This window comes from Pelophylax lessonae (genome assembly GCF_965119305.1).
Source record: "Pelophylax lessonae genome assembly, chromosome: 12".
Lineage (NCBI taxonomy): Eukaryota > Metazoa > Chordata > Amphibia > Anura > Ranidae > Pelophylax > Pelophylax lessonae.
The window spans coordinates 29707905-29730402 of NC_138779.1; the positions used below are offsets into that span (position 1 = coordinate 29707905).

Genomic DNA, 22498 nt, shown 5'->3' on the forward strand with positions numbered 1-22498 from the left:
CAGGGACCTCAAACCCTAGGACTGCCCTGGAAAATGCAGTCAATCACTATGAAAGTCCCATGTATGGAATAAATAAAGATCCCCGAGTCTTCTCACTCCTACCCTCTCCTCTCAGCGTTACCTAACTGCTGCTTCTCCTTTAAGCCGTGCCTCCTCCTCCAGCCAATCAGCGTCCTCAAAACTGGCAGCGCCCCCCCCACCCCTTCCGTGTGCGGTTCTGGGGAATGTAGTCCGTCCGTTGGTCTAGAACACAGAAGAAGCCGCTGCCGAGGACTTCACTTCCCAGCGTGCACTTCGTCGCGGCTTCCAAACATGGCGGCCGGCTTGAGAGCGGCTTCTCGGCTCTCCCGATGCCTCCGGGATGCTGTGGGCGGGCGGATGGCGGCTCCTCGCAGAGGAATAGCCTCAGTGATAGACCGTAAGGGCTTCTGTGGGATGGGGGGAGGTTGGACGGCACGAGGAGGAGCCAAGGCGAATAGATTCGCTGACCTTGTGTTTTACCTGAAATGGGCGGGGCGCAGATCACATGAGCGGTGTTCTCTGTCAGACATGATGGTTAAGGGAATGGTCACATGACTGCTGGGGGAGAGGACAGCTGTGCTTGTGATAGAAGTCTCTTCCGTGTGGTTACTTCTCAGCGCCATCTAGTGGCCATAATGGCGAATTTCATTGAATTCCCTCAATTATGAGAATATAGTTTTATGGCCACTAGATGGAGCTGATGATCATAGGAAATAAACACATTGGACACAATATGGGGATTATTCAGGACAGCTGTGTGCATACATATCGACCGGTCTGAATTGTAAATAGACCTCTTTATATGCATTAGGTAATTAGTGAGAGCTATGACGTGTCATCTTACTTTTCAGTTTTTGCACCAATAGTTATACTGTTAAGGGCAATGTAATGTCAGTAATTATTATATTATATTATCCACTTCTGGACCGGAAGATTTCCCCCCTAAATGACCAGGCCATATTTTGCGATTCGGCACTGCGTTATTTTAACGGACAATTGCGCGGTCGTGCGACGCTGTACCCAAATAAAATTGGCGTCCTTTTTTTTCCCAAAAATAAATAGAGCTTTCTTTTGGTGGTATTTGATCACCTGTGCGATTTTTATTTTTTGCGCTATAAACAAAAAAAGAGCGACAATTCTGAAAAAAAAAAAACAATATTTTTCACATTCTGCTATAGAACATTCCCAATAAAAAAAATAAATTTTTTTAACATTTTAGGCCAATTTGTTTTCTGCTACATATTTTTGGTAAAAAATCGCAATAAGCGTGCATATTTTTAGCACTGATTACTGTAGTAATGTCACCCCCAAAATTGTCAAAAATGTCAGTTAGGGGCTCGATCTGTCCGCCGCAATGTTGCAGTCCTGCATGAAATCGCAGATCGCCGCCATTACTAGTAAAAAAAACAATAAAAATGACAGAAATCTTTCCCTTAGTCAGTAAACGCAATAACTTTTGCGCAAACCAATCAAAATACGGTTATTGCGATTTTTTTTTTTTTTTTTTTTTTTTTTTTTTTTTTTTTTTTTTTTTTACCAAAAATATGTAGCAGAAAACACATTGGCCTAAAATGTTAAAAAAATTAGATTTTTTATTTTTAGATTTTTTTTTTTTTTTTTTTTTTTTTTTTACCAAAAATATGTAGCAGAAAACAGATTGGCCTAAAATGTTAAAAAAATTAGATTTTTTATTTTTACATTTTTTTTTTTTTTTTTTTTTTACCAAAAATATGTAGCAGAAAACAGATTGGCCTAAAATGTTAAAAAAATTAGATTTTTTATTTTTACATTTTTTTTTTTTTTTTTTACCAAAAATATGTAGCAGAAAACAGATTGGCCTAAAATGTTAAAAAAATTAGATTTTTTATTTTTACATTTTTTTGGTAAAAAAAAAAAAAAAAAAAAAAAAAATATGTAGCAGAAAACAGATTGGCCTAAAATGTTAAAAAAATTAGATTTTTTACATTTTTTTTTTTTTTTTGAGAATTTCATATAAAAAAATGTTAGAAATATTGTAATTTTTTCAGAATTGTCGCTCTTTTTGTTTATAGCGCAAAAAAATAAAAATCGCACAGGTGATCAAATACCACCAAAAGAAAGCTCTGTTTGTGGGAAAAATAGGACGTCAATTTTAAATTGGGTACAGCGTCGCACGACCGCGTAATTGTCCGTTAAAATAACGCAGTGCCAAATCGCAAAATAGGGCCTGGTCACTGAGCAGTCATATCCTCCGGTGGTAAAGTGGTTAAAGAACTGCTAAGCTGCAATATATTATGAATAATGGTTTTTCTTCTTGTGATTAGTTATCCTTTATAGGACGTTGTTCTTATTTGCGTCTCTTTTCCTTCTGTAGCCTCCATTGGCTTGACTGAAGAACAGAAGGAATTTCAGAAGGTGGCCTTTGATTTTGCCTCCAAGGAGATGGCTCCTAACATGGCCTTGTGGGATGAAAAGGTAAGGGGCGGAGCAATAAAGTCAACACCCATAGTGCATTGGGGGGGCCATTGAAAATGTTGCATGTGTTGGGGTAACGTGCATTTAATTGGTTGTTTGGATCAAAAACACTTTTTATCCCCTAGATCTGCGATTCCCAAACTTTTTGGCACCAGGGATCGTTTCATGGCAGCCAATTTTCCAGGGGGCGGGGGATGGGATATTCACAGAATCTGTCCTCAGCCCCCCTTCACACCACAACCTCCCTTTACAGCACAGTCCCCCCTTTATATCAGTGTCCTTAGTTCTCCTTCACATCACAGCCCCCCCCTCCTTTACATTACAGTGCAGTCCCCTTTATATTAATGTAACGGGCACTGCGTTGTAAAGGGGGCACTGTGATGTAAAAGGGGCTGTGATATAAAGGGGACTACACTGTAAAGGGACACTTTAATGATTACAGTGCCCCTTTACAGTGCATTCCCCTTTATATTACAGTGCAGTCCCCTTTATATTACAGTGCAGTCCCCTTTATATTACAGTGCAGTCCCCCTTTATATTACAGTGCAGTCCCCCTTATATTACAGTGCAGTCCCCCTTATATTACAGTGCAGTCCCCTTTATATTACAGTGCAGTCCCCTTTATATTACAGTGGAATCCCCTTTATATTACAGTGGAGTCCCCTTTATATTACAGTGGAGTCCCCCTTTATATTACAGTGGAGTCCCCCTTTATATTACAGTGGAGTCCCCCTTTATATTACAGTGGAGTCCCCCTTTATATTACAGTGGAGTCCCCCTTTATATTACAGTGCAGTCCCCTTTATATTACAGTGCAGTCCCCTTTATATTACAGTGCAGTCCCCTTTATATTACAGTGGAGTCCCCTTTATATTACAGTGGAGTCCCCTTTATATTACAGTGCAGTCCCCTTTATATTACAGTGCAGTCCCCTTTATATTACAGTGGAGTCCCCTTTATATTACAGTGGAGTCCCCTTTATATTACAGTGGAGTCCCCTTTATATTACAGTGCAGTCCCCTTTATATTACAGTGCATTCCCCTTTATATTACAGTACAGTCCCCTTTATATTACAGTACAGTCCCCTTTATATTACAGTGCAGTCCCCTTTATATTACAGTGCAGTCCCCCTTTATATTACAGTGCAGTCCCCTTTATATTACAGTGCAGTCCCCTTTATATTACAGTGCAGTCCCCCTTTATATTACAGTGCAGTCCCCCTTTATATTACAGTGCAGTCCCCTTTATATTACAGTGCAGTCCCCCTTATATTACAATGCAGTCCCCTTTTTATATTACAGTGGAGTCCCCCTTATATTACAGTGGAGTCCCCTTTATATTACAGTGCATATAGACATATATGCTAGACACATATACTTTTATTCACCAAATCATACATTTATTGGCCCTAGATTGTGAGATATATACCCTTACCCAATTTTATAATATTTATATTGTGGCAGTCCCCTTTATATTACAGTGGAGTCCCCTTTATATTACAGTGGAGTCCCCTTTATATTACAATGCAGTCCCCCTTATATTACAATGCAGTCCCCTCTTTATATTACAGTGCAGTCCCCTTTATATTACAGTGCAGTCCCCTTTATATTACAATGCAGTCCCCCTTATATTACAATGCAGTCCCCTCTTTATATTACAGTGCATTCCCCTTTTATATTACAGTGCAGTCCCCCTTATATTACAGTGCAGTCCCCCTTATATTACAGTGCATTCCCCTTTATATTACAGTGAATTCCCCTTTATATTACAGTGCAGTCCCCTTTATATTACAATGCAGTCCCCCTTATATTACAATGCAGTCCCCTCTTTATATTACAGTGCATTCCCCTTTATATTACAGTGCAGTCCCCCTTATATTACAGTGCAGTCCCCCTTATATTACAGTGCATTCCCCTTTATATTACAGTGCATTCCCCTTTATATTACAGTGCAGTCCCCTTTATATTACAATGCAGTCCCCCTTATATTACAGTGCATTCCCCTTTATATTACAGTGCAGTCCCCTTTATATTACAGTGCATTCCCCTTTATATTACAGTGCATTCCCCTTTATTTTACAGTACAGTCCCCTATATATTACAGTGCAGTCCCATTATATCTCAGTCCCCCATTTACAAAGCAGTCCCTGAGAGCAATCACAGTCACCTCCATCACAGTTCCCCTGCAGTCTCCCCCCTTTCCCCTCCCCATCCTAATCTCTGTCTCCCCCCTGCACAGGACTCCTAACCTTTTGGCAGGGCAGAGGCAGTGCTCAGTCCGCATCTCCTCTCCCGGCTGCCCCGCCCACCTGACGATGTCACCCTTATTCCGATCTGCAGCTCCTCCCGCCCCTGCCCTGCTGTTTGGGTGACATGGTAGACATTGTGGTCATTAAGGGGGGTAAAAACTTCCATGGCTGAAGTGGTTAAACAGACTGTAGACAGGATATGAAACTTCAAATGAAAGTACAGCAGGGGGGGGGGAGGGGGGGCACTGACACAGGAGCAGACAGGGGGGAGTGAGGACAGAGGAGGACAGGAGGGCTGTGGATGATGGAGACACATAGACTGACCACGGTGTCAGGGCTCAGCAGCCATGGAATTCTGTGGTCAGTTTATAGAGGGGAGGACATAACCAGGCAGGATCAGCCAGGTATTTTAGGTGATAGAAGGGGCCAAATTACACAGCACTGTGCTGTATAACATGCTTTAAGGGAACAGGATCTATATATATATATATAATTTTTTTTTTTAGGTTAACAAACGCTTTAAAAATAAATTCTACCATTTCCCCTTTAAAAATAAATATTTGAAAATAAATATGACTAAGCCCCTCCCCTTCATGACATGGCCGAGCACGGCTTACCTTAAAATGATGCCCCTATCCCTGAAAAAAGTTCTGCGGACACCCATGGCTGCACTTATGGGCACTGATGAGGAGGCACTAATATGCAGCACTGATAGATGGCACTAATAGGTGGCACTGATGAGGAGGCACTAATATGCAGCACTGATAGATGGCACTAATAGGTGGCACTGATGAGGAGGCACTAATATGCAGCACTGATAGATGGCACTAATAGGTGGCACTGATGAGGAGGCACTAATATGCAGCACTGATAGATGGCACTAATAGGTGGCACTGATGAGGAGGCACTAATATGCCGCACTGATGAGTGGCACTAATATGCCGCACTGATGAGTGGCACTAATATGCCGCACTGATGAGTGGCACTAATAGGTGGCACTGATGAGGAGGCACTAATATGCTGCACTGATGAGGAGGCACTAATATGCCGCACTGATGGGTGGCACTAATAGGTGGCACTGATGAGGAGGCACTAATATGCAGCACTGATAGGTGGCACTAATAGGTGGCACTGATGAGACGGCACTGAAGGGCACTGATGAGAAGGCACTAATATGCCTCACTGATATATGGCACTAATAGGTGGCACTGATGAGGAGGCACTAATATGCCGCACTGATGAGTGGCACTAATAGGTGGCACTGATGAGGAGGCACTAATATGCCGCACTGATGGGTGGCACTAATAGGTGGTACTGATGAGGCGGCACTGAAGGGCACTGATGAGGAGGCACAAATATTCCTCACTGATAGATGGCACTAATAGGTGGCACTGATGAGGAGGCACTAATATGCCGCACTGATGGGTGGCACTAATAGGTGGAACTGATGAGGTGGCACTGATGAAGAGGCACTAATATGCCTCACTGATAGATGGCACTAATAGGTGGCACTGATGAGGAGGCACTAATATGCCGCACTGATAGGTGGCACTAATAGGTGGCACTGATGAGAAGACACTAAAGGGGCACTAATATGCTGCACTGATAGGTGGCACTGAATAGCACTGAGGAGGAGGCACTAATCTGCTGAACTGATAGGTGGCACTGATAGGCGGCACTGAAGGGCACTGATGAGGAGGCATGAATATGCATCACTGATGGGCAGCACTAATAGTAACGGATGGGCGGCACCGATGAACAGGCACTGATGGACACAAATTTGCATCACTGATGTGCACAGCTTGGCATCACAGATGGTCACTAACTGGCATCACTGGTGGGGCAGCACTGATGAGCAGTGCCCTAATTATCTGAACAGGTCTTCCCTGTGAAGAGATGCCGCTGATTGGCTCCCCTCACACTTTGTCAGGGAGAGCCGATAAATGGCACTTCCGTGTGTTCATGCGTTCAGCTGTGATTGGCACAGCCAATCACATTGGTAAAGAGCCGCGTCATTGGCTCTTTACCAAGATCGGAGTCACGCCCTGTGCCACAGGCGTGCGAGAGAGGTGACACTGGGGCAATGTCATATAGCGTCGTCCCAGAACAAGAGGGGATCCCGCCCCCCCGTCATTTTACTATACGGCGGGTGGGTGGTGGTTAAATAAGTACTATGACAATTTTGTTTCACCTGCGAAGTAGTGGTAACACCAAATTCCTACCTGTGCTCTTGTTAGGGTTTAGCCGCAATCTACATTGGTTGGAGGTGCATGAGAGGGGTTTAAGGGTTAAAGCGGTATTAAACCCAAAGCCAAACATTTATTATATTTCAACTTGCCAATTATTAGATGTGGTGGCTGCATTCGTTTTTTCTCCCTCTGTTTTTACCTGGTGGTCTGGCCAGTAACAAACCTCCTTTATTAGAATGCCCCCATGCTGCATATATATATATATATATATATATATATATAGTAATAAAATGAATCATAATGATCATGATGGAAAAACAGTGGTTATTAACCAGTTCTGGACCGGAAGATTTTCCCCCTTAATGACCAGGCCCTATTTTGCGATTCGGCACTGCCTTACTTTAACGAAAAATTGCGTGGTCGTGTGACGCTGTACCCAAATAAAATTGATGTCCTTTTTTCCCCACAAATAGAGCTTTCTTTTTGGTGGTATTTGATCACCTCTGCGATTTTTATTTCTGGGCTATAAACAAAAAAAGACAATTCTGACAAAAAAAAACAATATTTTTCACATTCTGCTATATGACATTCCCAAAAAAAAAAAAAAATTAAAAAATCGAAATTTTTTAACATTGTGGGCCAATTTGTTTTGTGCTACATATTTTTGGTAAAAAAAAAATCGCAATAAGCGTATTTTCATTGGTTTGAGCAAAAGTTATCGTGTCTACTAACTACTGGGAAGATTTATGTCAATTTTTATTGTTTTTTTTTACTAGTAATGGCGGCGATCTGCGATTTACTGTGACATTGCGGCGGACAGATCGGACACCTAGCTGTCATTTTTGACACTTTTGGGAGGACCAGGGACATTACTACAGTAATCAGTGCTAAAAAGATGCACTGTTACTGTAATAATGACACTGGCAGGGAAAGGGTTAACACTGTGGTTGATCAATGGGTTAAACGTGAGCCTAGGGGAGTGATTCTAACTGTGGGGGGTGTGGCTTGTGAAATGACCATAGAGACATGTGTTCCTATATAGAAGGATCACAGGCGCTCCATGATCATTCCAGGGAGAAGAACGGTCAGCTGTCCGTTCTTCTCTCTCAGCGGGGAACGATCGCGTGTGTCAGGCGGCAATCGGAGCTGCCTGACCCGTGCATCGGGGTTCCCGCTGCCGAGTGGGTGCGCGCTTGCGCCATAGCTGCTGGCGCATGACCGACGTAGCCCTACATCGGTTCGGGCAGGAGGGCCAGCTTGCCGCAGTATATATGCGGTGGGAGGTCAGGAACCGGTTAAAAGCAAAAGAAAGCGATGCCTGTCTAAAATAAAAAATGATATATATATATATATATATATATATATATATATATATATATATATATATATATATATATACTGTAGCAGACTGTCCCAGAGAGAGCCAGGAAAAGTCCTGTTCGGGGTTTATACATCACCCAGGCATCTCTCGTATACCTTTAGGGATCTCTGAGCCATGATCCAGTTCGGATCTTCGTCCTCTTCACCAGGCCAATTTAATCTCACCTGAGACAGACAGCAGTGCTCTCTCAGCCTGGGAACACAGACAATGTTTGTCTAGGAGAGCAGAAGGTTGGTAACACTGTCAGTGTGTGTCTTTGGAAGCTGACAAGCTGTAGGCTTGCTCAGTCTGTGTTAGTTAGGGACTGCATTGTGTGTAGTAAGCGCCGGGACACGGCTAGGCTTTTGTTTATTATTATTATTATTATTCCTGCTTGTTTTCCTTAAAGCACCTGTTTATAAACTTGTATATAGCACCAATAAACACTGCACTGTTTGTCACTCCCTCAGTGGATTTGGTATCTGTGCCTGAAAGACTGCTCATCCCAGGGAGCTTTGCACCTGCTACCTGTTCCCCAGCTTACAATAAATAAAATGGTTTGGGCAGAATGTTGCATGAAGAACTAATTGTCAGTCAAACTATTACAACACGTACCTGTCGGATATCCGCTCGGGTTCGGGGTTTGAACCCGGGTCTCTGGCATGGAGGTGCACAGACCTAGCCATTCAGCCTTTGGAAGAACTTTCTGCTGCAGGTTTTTCATACTGTACTGTGCGACTCTCCTTATGGACACTTTCGCTCCACCTGCCAACCAGCTGTAGAAGATCTACAAATATCTCAGGCTTTAAATACCGGACACTTCCTGTGCTCTGGGCCCATTGATTGGGTTACATAGTTATATAGTAGTTGAGGTTTAAGACAATAGTCCATCCAGTTCAACCTGTGTAGGTGTGTGTGGCCGTAATCATCTCACATACCCCTGAATGTTCTGATCCTTGAGATGTACGTCTAAGAGTCTTTTGAAAGCCACCATACTTCCCGCTGAAACCACCTCTTGTGGTAGAGAATTCCACAATCCTGTAGCCCTAGCAGTAAAGAACCCCCCACGTTGCCTGAGGTTAAAATGCTTCTCCTCTAATCGCATTGTATGCCCTCGAGTCCTCATGCAATCCTTGTGACTGAATCCTTGCAGACAGTTTAGACCCCTGACTGACATTTTTGACACTTTTGGGGGGACCAGTGACATTAATTCAGTAATCAGTGTTATATATATGCACTGTTACTGTACTAATGACACTGGCAGGGAAGGGGTTAACCCACGGGTGATCAAAGTGTTAAGTGTGAGCCTAGGGGAGTGTTTTCTAACAGGGGGGTGTTTTTTCTATTCTTTTTTTTTTTTTTTTTTTGTAAAATTCTTTTTATTAAAGTTTTGAACAAGAAAACACATACAATACAGTCAAAAAAAAATTAAAACTGAGAAAAACAGCAAACAGGCACCTCTGAATATGAGGTAACCAAAAATAAACCCAACCCAGTCTCAACTCCCCCCCCCCCCCCAAGATGCTTATGGCCCGGGGCGACTGAACCAAGCTATGCTCAGCATTCAGTCGTCCCGACCCCCAGTTCACATGCATCATACAAGATCAACACTCAACTAGGTGGACAGTACCAAGGCAGCAGAGCCATCTAGTGGCCTAAAAGGGGAGTGTTATCTAATTGTATGAGGGAGGGAGTTGTGGAATCCACACGGAGACCTGTGATCCTAAATAGGAGGAACATAGGCGCTCTGTGTTCATTCCAGAGAGAACAACGTTCTGCTGTGATTACAGCAGCAGACTGTCATTCTCTCTCAGCGGGGAGCAATCGCGGGTGCCTGGTGGCAATTACGACCACCTGTCGCGTGGATCGGCTTCCCCGCTTTCTAATGGGGGCAGGTGCACGCCCCCTGGAGTGCTCCCGCGAACCGACGTACCCATACGTTGGTTCGCGCAGCCGAGCCAGCCTGCCGCAGTATATCTGCGGTAGGTGGTCTGCAAGTGGTTAAAGGAGTTGTAAAGGCAAAAAGTGCATTTTATACATTAAGATAAAAAACCTTCTATGAGTAGCAGCCGTCCCCAGCCCCCTCTAATACTTACCTGAGCCCCATCTCTATCCAGTGATGTCCACAGTCCCTCGGCCCTCTGGGACTCTCCCTCCTGATTGACTGAGACGCAGCAGCGGCACCATTGGCTCCCGCTGCTGTCAATCAAAGTCAGTTAGCCAATCAGGAGAGAGGGGCGGGGCTAAACTGCAGCTCCGTGTCTGAATGGACACACGGAGCTGTAGCTGAGCTCGGGTGCCCCCATAGCAAGCTGCTTGCTGTGGGTGCACTCCATAAGTGGGAGGGGCCCGAGAAGAGGAGGATCCGGGCTGCTCTGTGCAAAACCAGCTGCACAGAGGAGGTAAGTATAACGTGTTTGTTATTTAAAAAAAAAAAAACGTAAGACTTTGCAATCACTTTTAATAAGTTTGATGTCACTATAGCTATCTATCTGCGTTTTTCCAATACCGATTTTGATTGATTTTTAATGATGGGGTATTGCAGACTGGTATTGAAGTAGTTAATCATCCATCCCTTCAATTACCAACGGTAACGATTTTGTGGTTTATGCATCCATCAAATGTCTATAGAATGAATGAATGTATTGAGGAATGTAGAGTCAGCGCCGCCTGCTATGTCATGAATAATGCGTTTGTGTGTTGTGTTTGGCGTTCTGTTGGGTGCGTCATTTCTATGGCTGCTTTTGTACAACATAACAATAGGCATCGGTATTTCTAAACCTGAATCTATAGGTGAGGGGCGGTGGGCGTCGGTTGCCTTTTGTATGCTTATGTTATGATTTTATTTGCTGAGGCCCCAAGCTTCAATATGAACGGTCCATGACTGCCCTCAAGCAGGCATCCATGTGTTGTATGTGGGCCAAAGCGATCCGATTTGAGCCAAATGTGTGGCTCAAATCTCTCTGCACAGACATAGCATTTGTGATGTGCAATTCCTGTGCAAATCACATGCAGTGTTTTGCACACACCAGGGTGAACCTAGGCTCACACAAACCCAGGGCTGGAATAAGGGGGGGGGGGGGGGGGTGGGCAGGATGGACAGCTGCCCTGGGCACTGTGGTATCATGTGAGGAGGGGGGGCAGGCACTGCAAGGAAATTAGGGGGGGGGAGCAGGAGGGACAGCTGTCCTTGGCACTGTGGTATCATGTGAGGTGGGGGGGGGGGGGCAGGAGGGACAGCTGTCCTGGGCACTGTGGTATCATGTGAGGTGGGGGGGGGGGGCAGGCACTGCAAAGAAATTGGGGGGGCAGGAGGGACAGCTGTCCTGGGCACTGTGGTATCATGTGAGGAGGGGGGGCAGGCACTGCAAGGAAATTAGGGGGGGGGAGCAGGAGGGACAGCTGTCCTTGGCACTGTGGTATCATGTGAGGTGGGGGGGGGGCAGGAGGGACAGCTGTCCTGGGCATTGTGGTATCATGTGAGGAGGGGGGGCAGGCACTGCAAGGAAATTAGGGGGGGGGGAGCAGGAGGGACAGCTGTCCTTGGCACTGTGGTATCATGTGAGGTGGGGGGGGGGGCAGGAGGGACAGCTGTCCTGGGCACTGTGGTATCATGTGAGGTGGGGGGGGGGCAGGCACTGCAAAGAAATTGGGGGGGCAGGAGGGACAGCTGTCCTGGGCACTGTGGTATCATGTGAGGAGGGGGGGGGCAGGAGGGACAGCTGTCCTTGGCACTGTGGTATCATGTGAGGAGGGGGGGGGCAGGCACTGCAAGGAAATTAGGGGGGGGGAGCAGGAGGGACAGCTGTCCTTGGCACTGTGGTATCATGTGAGGTGGAGGGGGGCAGGCACTGCAAAGAAATTGGGGGGGCAGGAGGGACAGCTGTCCTGGGCACTGTGGTATCATGTGAGGAGGGGGGGGGCAGGCACTGCAAGGAAATTAGGGGGGGGAGCAGGAGGGACAGCTGTCCTTGGCACTGTGGTATCATGTGAGGAGGCGGGGGGGGGGGCAGGAGGGACAGCTGTCCTGGGCATTGTGGTATCATGTGAGGAGGGGGGGGGGGCAAGCACTGCAAGGAAATTAAGGGGGGGGGAGCAGGAGGGACAGCTGTCCTTGGCACTGTGGTATCATGTGAGGTGGGGGGGGCAGGCACTGCAAAGAAATTGGGGGGCAGGAGGGACAGCTGTCCTGGGCATTGTGGTATCATGTGAGGAGGGGGGGGGCAGACACTGCAAGGAAATTAGGGGGGGAGCAGGAGGGACAGCTGTCCTTGGCACTGTGGTATCATGTGAGGAGGGGGGGGGCAGGAGGGACAGCTGTCCTGGGCATTGTGGTATCATGTGAGGAGGAGGGGGGGCAGGCACTGCAAGGAAATTAGGGGGGGGGAGCAGGAGGGACAGCTGTCCTTGGCACTGTGGTATCATGTGAGGTGGGGGGGTAGGCACTGCAAAGAAATTGGGGGGGGCAGGAGGGACAGCTGTCCTGGGCACTGTGGTATCATGTGAGATGGGGGGGGGGGCAGGCACTGAAAATAAATTAGGGGGGGGCAGAAGGGACAGCTGTCCTGGGCACTGTGGTATCATGTGAGGAGGGGGGGGCAGGCACTGCAAAGAAATTAGGGGGGGGGATTTGTGTTGGAAGGGGGGATTTTTGGGGCGGTAGAGGGTAAGTATTGTTCTAAAAGGGAACATTTTGGAGAGGTAGGGGTGTGCAAAGAGTGGCAATTTAGGGAGATTTGTTTTAGAAGGGGGGGTGAGGGGAAAGAAGATTTGTGCTGGGAGGGGGAATTTTTAATTTTTTTTTTGGGGGGGGCATTTGTGCTGGGGGATTTGGGGGATGGGGGGGGCTTCGATTTGCATTGGGAGGGGGATTTCAGCAGAGGGGCAGATTTGTTCTGGGACGAGGGGGAATACGGGAGTAAGCATACAGATACAGTAAATGCTCTTCTTTTTTTTTTCTTATGATTGGGGGGATTTTTACTGACAAATTCTGAAGGACACCTACACGCTAAAATAAGCCGGTGCCTTATTCTTGCATCGTACCACGTGGTCATAAACTGTCTACATGGATTCTATAATTTCTATGGACATAGGATGGACAGGTAAAGCAAAACCCAATCCCAACCCAAGAAACCACAAAATTACCTTAGTAATTAACTGCTTGTCTGGATACATTTTTAAACATCCTGGTCTTCAAGAGATTAAAGCAATCTTATGGTTTATTAGAGAAATGGAACACTTTTTTATGAAAATCTAAAGGTGCACACGCCCCCTCACCCCCCCCCCTGCTTACCCCCCCCCCCCCTCCTGTTACCGGTCAACGGCGCCCACAGTGTTCCCTGGCTCTCATGTTTCCTCCAGGGCAGTGGTTCTCAATTCCGGTCCTCAGGACCCACTAACAGGCCAGATTTGCAAGATAACTGAAATACATCACAGGTGATATCATTTCCTGCTCAGTGATTGCAGTACTCTAGTCTGCTTCTCCCCAAGGCAATACTTAAAATCTGGCCTGCTAGTGGGTCCTGAGGACTGGAGTTGAGAACCCCTGCTCCAGGGAGCCCGGGACGGCGGTAAATTACTCTGAACCCGGAAGCGATGTGTATTATGCCACTTCCGGGTTCAGAGCCGTCACAGACAATCTGTGTTTGTTTAGCTGCAGTGTAGGGCAGGTGAGACATTGGGGGTCTAATGAAGCATTGATGTCTCCATAAGAGCCGGTTCACACTGCCACGACTTGTCAGGCGACAAGTAACGCAAGTCGCTCCCACTTAGAAAAAGGTTCCTGCACTACTTGGGGGGCGAAGTCGGAGCGATTTGCATTGACTTCTATTAGAGAAGTAATTTGCAAGCCGCGATGAAGTCGTGCTGCACGGGCGGCTTCAAAAGTCAGGGCGACTTTGAGTCGCACCGGTATGAACCGACTCTAAAGAGGATCTATCACCTGCCCATGCTATCACATAGGGGGCTTGTTAGCCTCCTTGTGATTGCAATAAAGTTAAATGAAGAGAAAAAAAAAAAAAGTGTTTTTTTTTTTTTTTTTTTTTTTTAAATAATATTAACCGGTTGCCGACCGCCGCATGACTATATACTGCGGCGGTCAGCCCCGGCCAGGCAGAGTGACGTATCGGTACGTCACTTGCCTGTCACTTCCTTGTGAGCCAATAGCAGGCGAGCGCGCACCCGCGGAAGCGCGCGCCTCGGCTCGTTCACAGGGAAGTTAGTGCGTGTGACCGGCGGACCCGATGTCCGCCGGTCACTCGCCGATCGTCGGTACAGAGGGAGAAAGTCAGGCGGCTGATGTAAACAAAGCTGCCTGTCATTCTCCCCTGTGTAGAAACAGTGATCAGACGGTTCTACTATGTAGGACCGTTGGATCACTGTTCCTACACTAGTAGCCACAGCCAATCACAGTAAAAAAGCACGCCCCTAGGGACACGCTTAACCCCTCCCTCCCCAATAAAGTTAACCCCTTCCCTGCCAGTGTCATTTTGCAGTAACAGTGCATATGTATAGCACTGATTACTGTAGTAATGTCACTGGTACCCCCAAAAGTGTCAAAATTGTCAGTCAAGGGTCCGATCTGTCCGCCGCAATGTCGCAGTACCGCAAAAAAAAAAAAAATCACAGATCGCCGCCATTACGCGTTAAAAAAACCCACCAAAAATGACAGAAATCTTTCCATTAGTTAGTAAACGCAATAACTTTTGCGCAAACCAATCAAAATACGCTTTTTGTGATATTTTTTTTACCAAACATAGGTAGCAGAAAACAAATTGGCCAAAAATGTTAAAAAATTTTGATTTTTACATTTGTTTGGGGGGAATTTCATATAAAAAAAATGTGAAAAATATTGTTATTTTTGCAAAATTTACGCTCTTTTTTTTTTTTTGTTTATAGCGCAAAAAGTAAAAATCGCACAGGTGATCAAATACCACCAAAAGAAAGCTCTGTTTGTGGGGAAAAAAGGACATGAAATTCGTTTAGGTACGACCGCGCAATTGTCCGTTAAAGTCACGCAGTAAAAAATCGCAAAAAAAACCCTGGTCGGAATGGGGGTAAAATCTTCCGGGGCTTTAAGTGGTTAATTAAAATAACTAAAAATGTTAAAATCTAAAGTCAACCCTGTACACACTCCAAAGCAAGCTCATTGGTGTGTACCCGATGTAACCCCATTTTTTAATTTTTACTAGGTATTTTGTGTTTGCACTAAAATTAATTTTGGTTAATTTTTTTTTTCCTGAAAATCTGTGTTTGGTAAGCCGCTATGCAAATTTTGTGCAACATAAAAAAAAAAAAAAACACGAGACTTTACAATCACTTTTAATAAGTTTGATGTCACTATAGCAATCTATGTTTTATCTGTGCTTTACCAATACTGATTTTGATTGATTTTTAATGAGGGGGTATTACAGACTGCTATTCATCCCTTCAATTACCAACGGTAACGATTTTGTGATTTATGTATCCATCAGATGTCTATAGAATGAATGTATTGAGGAATGTAGAGTCAGCGCCGCCTGCTATGTCATGAATAATGCGTTTGTGTGTTGTGTTTGGCGTTCTGTTGGGTGCGTCATTTCTATGGCTGCTTTTGTACAACATAACAATAGGCATCGGTATTGCTAATCCTGAATCTATAGGTGAGGGGCGGTGGGAATCGGTTGCCTTTTGTATGCTTATGTTATGATTTTTTTTGTTTTATTAGCTTCAATGTGACCGGCCGGTCCATGGCTGCATTCAAACAAGCCCCCATGTGTTGTACACAATGGCAATTTTTTTTTTTTTAACAGAAACGCTTTTAGGATACGTTTTACGTGTGGGTGTAGCGGATCACGGGCAGAATCCCCGCGATCCAGAAATCATTGCAAATCGCGGGACGCCTGTGCGATGCCCGTGATTTGCAATGGCACCCAAAACGCTGTGCGATGTTGACGCGATTTCCGCCTGCCGAATCGCGGTAACATCGCGCAAACAGAATTGCGGGACGCATGACGCCCAAAAAAGGTACAAGAGCTTCTTTTGTGCGTCATGCGTCCCGCGATTCCGTTTGCGCGATGTTACCGCGATTCAGGAGGCGGAAATCGCGGCAACATCGCTCAGAGTTTGGGATGCCATTGCAAATCACAGGCGTCCCGCGATTTGCAATGATTTCCGGATCGCGAGCAGAATCGCGGTGATTCTGCCCTTGAGCCGATGCGCCCACATGTGAACGTAGCGACGAACACTGTTTCGATAGTCGGCGGGCACCAGTCGGGCGATATTCGGGCCGTGTATGTTGGCAACGTTTTCGACCGACAAATAATTTTTCAAAAGTCGGTGGTCGAATGATCAGGCGATCTTCTAATCGTGTATTCACACCATTATTGATTTTCGAACATTAGTTACAATGCATTACTCACAAAGAGTAGACCACAAAAAAGAAAAAGAAAACTCAGGGTAACAATGGCAACTTTACCTAAGAAATCTGATATACAACAGAACCATATCATAAATTTAAGTTGCATAAATAGACTAGCACACCTCCATCCCAAATTACTCTATAAAAAGCCATAAAATGAGTACCCATGGGACTTTTTTGGAGGTAATTTCACACCCCAATTATACACTGAACAAAATTATAAACTCAACACTTTTTCGTTTTTTGCCCCCATTTTTCATGAGCTGAACTCCAAGATCGAAGACTTTTTTTCTATGTACAAAAAAGGCCGATTTCTCTCCAATATTGTTCACAAATCTGTCTAAATCCGTGTTAAGGCAGGAATACACGATAAGAAAATCATACGAAAATCCACCCTGTACACACTCCAATGCAAGCTCATTGGTGTCTAGCCGATGTAACCCCATTTTTTAATTTTTACTAAAAAAAACGAGGTATTTTGTGTTTGCACTAAAATTAATTTTGGTGCATTTTTTCCTGAAAAAAAATGTTTGGTAAGCAGCTATGCAAGTTTTGTGCAACATATAAAAAAATTGCAACTACCACCATTTTTATTCTAGGGCCTCTGCTTTAAAAAAAAAAAATATAATTGTTTGTTTGGGAGTTTACAGTAATTTCTTGAACTTCAAGTTGTTGTAAAGGCAGAAGGTTTTTTACCTGACTCCATTCACTGCAGTCAGTACATAGTTGCATAATTAGTGAGGTTGAAAAAAGCCACCAGTCCATCCAGTTCAACCTATGATGAGTGTGTGTAAATAAGTGTTTATGTCAATAGTACATTGTATACCCCTGTATGTTGTGGTCTTTAAGGTGCCCATCTAATAGATTTTTGAAACTATCGATGCTCCTCGCCAAGGTTCCCTTTAAGCTGCGCGCATGCACGGACGCGCAGTCTAATTGAAGGTCCCGCACAGCACAAATTCAGACCGCGCAGACGACGTGAAGGTAACCGGGCTGCGGTTTTACTGTGGCGGCCGGGGAGCAGAGCAGTGCTCCCCGAGCCCGCCCATTGTGTGACAATAGTGAATGAAAATTCGCTATTGTCACACAGATCCTCCTCCTGGCCAATCAGGGAGCGGGTCCTCCCGCTTCCTGATTGGCCGAAAGGCAAACCCGATGCCATTGGCCGAGGAGGAGGCGGGAGGACTGAGGGGACATGGGGACTGAAGAGAAGCTGCCGTGAGGTAAGTGCACGGGTCTCGCGGGGGGTCTCACGGGGGGAACGCTGGCATCTCTGCATTGATTGGGGGCAATGCTGTGGTCACTCTGCATTGATTGGGGGCAATGCTGTGGTCACTCTGCATTGATTGGGGGTAATGCTGTGGTCACTCTGCATTGATTGGGGGCAATGCTGTGGGCACTCTGCTTTGATTGGGGGCAATGCTGTGGGCACTCTAAAGTCTAAAGGTTTGCGCTCAAATTTTTTTATTTGCTCAGCACAGTAAAAAATTAGAGGGAACATTGCAGTCCTCGCTGATACCACTGCTTGTGGAAGAGAATTCCACATCCTTACTGCTCTGATGGTAAAGAACCTTTTACGCAGTTTTAAGGTTAAACCGCTCCTTTTCTAATTTTAGTCAGTGGCCGCGAGTCCTTTTGTATTCCCTTTCGCTGAAAAGTTTGTTCCCTATGATAGGGTCACCAGTACAGTATTTATACAATGAGATCATATCCCCTCTCAAGCGTCTCCTCTCCAGAGAGAATAAGTTCAATGCTTGTAGTCTTTCCTCATAGCTGAAGTCCTCCAGTCCCTTTAATGGCTTTGTTGTCCTTCTCTGGACTCTCTCCAGTTCCAGCACATCCTTCCTGAGGACCAGTGCCCGGAATTGGACGGCATACTGAAGATGCGGCCGGACCAGAGACTTGAAAAGTGAGAGAATTTTATTTCTGGAGTGAATCCTCTTTTTTTATACATGCCAGTATTCTGTTGGCTTTTCTTGCAGCAGCTTGTCATTGCATGCCATTGCTGAGCTTGTCGTCTACTAGGACCCCCAGGTCCTTTTCCATCTTAGATTCCCCCAAAGGCTCTCCCCCCCCTAGTGAGTAACTTGCATTCGTATTTCTGGCACCCAAATGCATTACCTTAAATTTTCCAACAATAAACCATTTGCCATGTAGATGCCCACCCCATTATTTGGTTCAGGTCTTCTTGTAAGATTTCCACATCCAGTTATTGCCCTGCTTAGTTTAGTATCGTCCGCAAATACGGAGATTGAGCTGTTTATCCCATCCTCTAGATCATTTATGAATAAAACCAGATTGGTCCCAGGACAGATCCTTGGGAGACCCCACTTTCCACACCAGACCATTCTGAGTACTCCCCATTTATCACAACCCTTTGGACTCACCCCTGAAGCCAGTTTTCAGTCCAGGTACTCACCCTATGGTCCATACCTATGTACCTTAGTTTGTACAGTAAACGATTGTGGGGACATGTATCAATGCCTTTGCAAAATCCAGATACACCACATCCACAGGTCTTCCTTTATCTAGATGGTAGCTCACTTCTTCATATAAGGTTAATAGATTGGTCTGGCAAAAGTGATTTTTCATGAATCCATGCTGTTTACTACTAATGATACCGTTTTCATTACTAAACTCTTGTATATAGTCCCTTATCATCCCATCCAATAGCTTGCAGACTATTGATGTTAGGCTAACCAGCCTGTAGTTCCCAGGTATATATCTCGGCCCTTTTTAAATATTGGTACCACGTTTGCTTTTCTCCAATCAGCTGGTACCATTCCTGTCAGTAGACTATCCATAAAAATTTGGAGCAATAGTCTGGCTATCACTTGGCTGAGTTCCTTAAGGACCCTCGGGTGTAAGCCATCTGGTCCCGGTGACTTATTTATGTTACGTTTTTCAAGTCTAGTTCTGAGCCTGTCTTCTGTTAACTATGAGGATGCTTCCTGTGATGTGTTATTAACTTTAACATTACAGTCTAGGTTAATGTATCCCCCCCTCAATTCCTTTGTAAAGAGAAGAATTTATTTAGAACCTTTGCCTTCTCTCTGTCCTTTATAACCAGATTCCCTTTATCGTCCTTTATGGGGCCAATATATTCTTGCCTGACTTTCTTACTAGTTATATACAGTACTTGAAGAATTTCGTGGGTTTTTTTTTAATTTTTTTTTTTTACTCTCTTCCACTGTGTGCCTTTCGTGTTCAATCTTAGCCGTCTTGATTGCACTCTTACATTTCTTATTGTATTCTTTGTAATGGTGGAATGCTGGCAATGACTTCTCAGCCTTCTGTTTTTGTGGTTTTACTTAACCTAATTGACCTATGTTCACTGTTTCCTAAGTTGCCTTGTATTACTAAATGCGCGATCAGGTCTGTATTGTTAGTAATCAGTAGGTCTAGTAACGCATTGTTTCTTGTTGGGGCATTCACCATCTGACTCATGAAATTGTCCTTCAAAACATTTAGGAAATGGCGAGCCTTGGCTGAATGCGCGGTTCCTTCTGCCGAGTCTATATCTGGATAAGTAAATTCCCCCATATAATGACATTTCCCAACCATTCCAAACTAGGAGGTCCACCTCCCCCTCCTCCCCCTGGTTGGGGGGCCTATAGCATATGCCCAGTATTACTCTCCCCATAGTACCTTCCCTTTGAAGCTCTACCCAAAGGGATTCCACCTCCTCCCTAGCTTCATTTGTGATATTGTCCCTCATATTCACTTGCACATCGTTCTTGATATACAGGCATACCCCTTCCCCTTTTTTACCCTCCCTATCTCTACGATAAAGGAAATACCCCTGAATGGTTGCCAAAGAGAGTTGTCAAACTAAGTCCCCGAAATTCCCACAAAATCTAAATCCACCTCATACATTAGCAGCTCCAGTTCTCCCAGATTGTTAGCCAGACTTCTAGCATCGGCATACAAACCTCGTAATTTTGTCCGGTTGCATACTATATCCTCGTTAGATGTTACGAGGCTGCACTTTCAATTTGTCAACTTGCCTACCTTGGGTTTTGGATCTCTGGTCACCCTACTGCTAATGCCCCCAATAATGCCCACTGAAATTTGCTCCCCGCTGGCTAGCTCTACATCTGGACCCTCCCCCAATCGCCTAGTTTAAACACTTCCCACCCGCCATATAACAGAATGATGGCCGCAAAGTAGTTAAACTATCCTGACTGGCCGTCATATGACGTCCAGCAGGAAGCGCCGCTAATGCTCGCCTCGTGGCGATCGGGGGTGGCGCATGTCCCCTCGGACACAGCCCATCCCCGATCAGAGTAAACAGCCAATGAAATTAACTGTTTACCACATGATCAGCTGTGTCCAATCACAGCCGGTCACAAATCAAAACATAGATAGCCGTTAGTACTGGTCCGGCTTCTTCTCCTCACACACCGATCGTATGAGGAGGAGAGCTAGGATTAGTGAGTGAGACATTTTTGCCTGTATTATTACACATTACTGTGCACCATACGCCCCCCCAATAAAGAGAACTGGTCACATTCTGTATCTGTGACACATCTGGATTTGTCACAACACATCTGGATCTGTCAAAATCTGTCACACAGGCCCGCCATCAGTGACCACATCTGGATCTGTCACACAGGCCCGCCATCAGTGACCACATCTGGATCTGTCACACAGGCCCGCCATCAGTGACCACATCTGGATCTGTCACACAGGCCCGCCATCAGTGACCACATCTGGATCTGTCACACAAGTCCCGCCATCAGTGACCACATCTGGATCTGTCACACAAGTCCTGCCATCAGTGACCACATCTGGATCTGTCACACAAGTCCTGCCATCAGTGACCACATCTGGATCTGTCACACAAGTCCTGCCATCAGTGACCACATCTGGATCTGTCACACAAGTCCTGCCATCAGTGACCACATCTGGATCTGTCACACAAGTCCCGCCATCAGTGACCACTGTTGTGCGTTTTGGTATAAAATTTGACTATTTTTAATTTATTACTAAAAGGCGATGTCTGAACTATCAATAAAATTATGACGCAGTGCCTCCAGCCGATTACGGCAAATAATTTAATAACTAAGAAAAACCCAATCAATTTTGTTCAGACCTCCAATAATATACCACAACAATTTTCCTGAGCCCTTGGCGCTTACGGTGAATTCTTACCAATATATAAATATCTCCCAATTAAATTAATAAATATAATTTATTAAGATACGAGTATAATTATATATTTACATACAAAACTAAATTTACTGGTGATTAATATTCCACACACAATATCAAAATACGTTGCACAGATACAATGTGATTAGAATTAAATTTTTTTTTTTTAAACCAGACACAGAATTAAATATAACCCGATAAAAGTAAAATGAACTGTGAATTAAAATATTAAAAACAAAATGCCTGACCACTCTTAAGGCAGTTTCTCACTTTCCGCGGCCGTAGGAAAGAAAGGAACTTATCTTAAAGAGTCACACCCTATTATACCCAACACACTTAAATTCAGCCTTAACTCTAGACAAACACTTGAAATTCATAAAATCAATTGATTCAGTGAAAAGAAAAATTAACATATAGAGTTGCTCTACCCGATGTAAATGACCATATATGTATAATTTCAGACAATGTCATACAATTCCTATTATCTTGGGAGTAAATGGGTTAAATTATTAAGTCTATCTCTCACCACTCCTTCCAAGGAAAATGTTCAAAGTAAAGTAGTTCGTCTCTCAGCAGGAGATCAGCCAATGGGCAGTGGTCAAAATGGCAGCAGTCTTTTCCTGTGTCCTTCCTTAGGCGTGTTTTTTAGGATTTTTTTTTTTTCAGAGTCCCT

General features: G+C 44.8%; 1 protein-coding gene across 2 annotated transcripts in view; it reads left to right on the forward strand.

The window, feature by feature from the left end:
* The first annotated feature begins 256 nt into the window (after positions 1-256).
* ACAD8 (acyl-CoA dehydrogenase family member 8) overlaps positions 257-22498 on the forward strand; it is a 72680-nt gene continuing 50438 nt past the window's right edge. The window contains exons 1-2 of one of the 2 annotated variants that reach the window (XM_082273134.1): positions 257-418; positions 2375-2475. In XM_082273134.1, the coding sequence (XP_082129260.1) occupies positions 313-418; positions 2375-2475 (207 nt within the window). In that variant the 5' untranslated portion in view covers positions 257-312. The remainder of the gene's footprint in view (positions 419-2374; positions 2476-22498) is intronic. The other variant, XM_082273135.1, reaches the window with a different exon arrangement.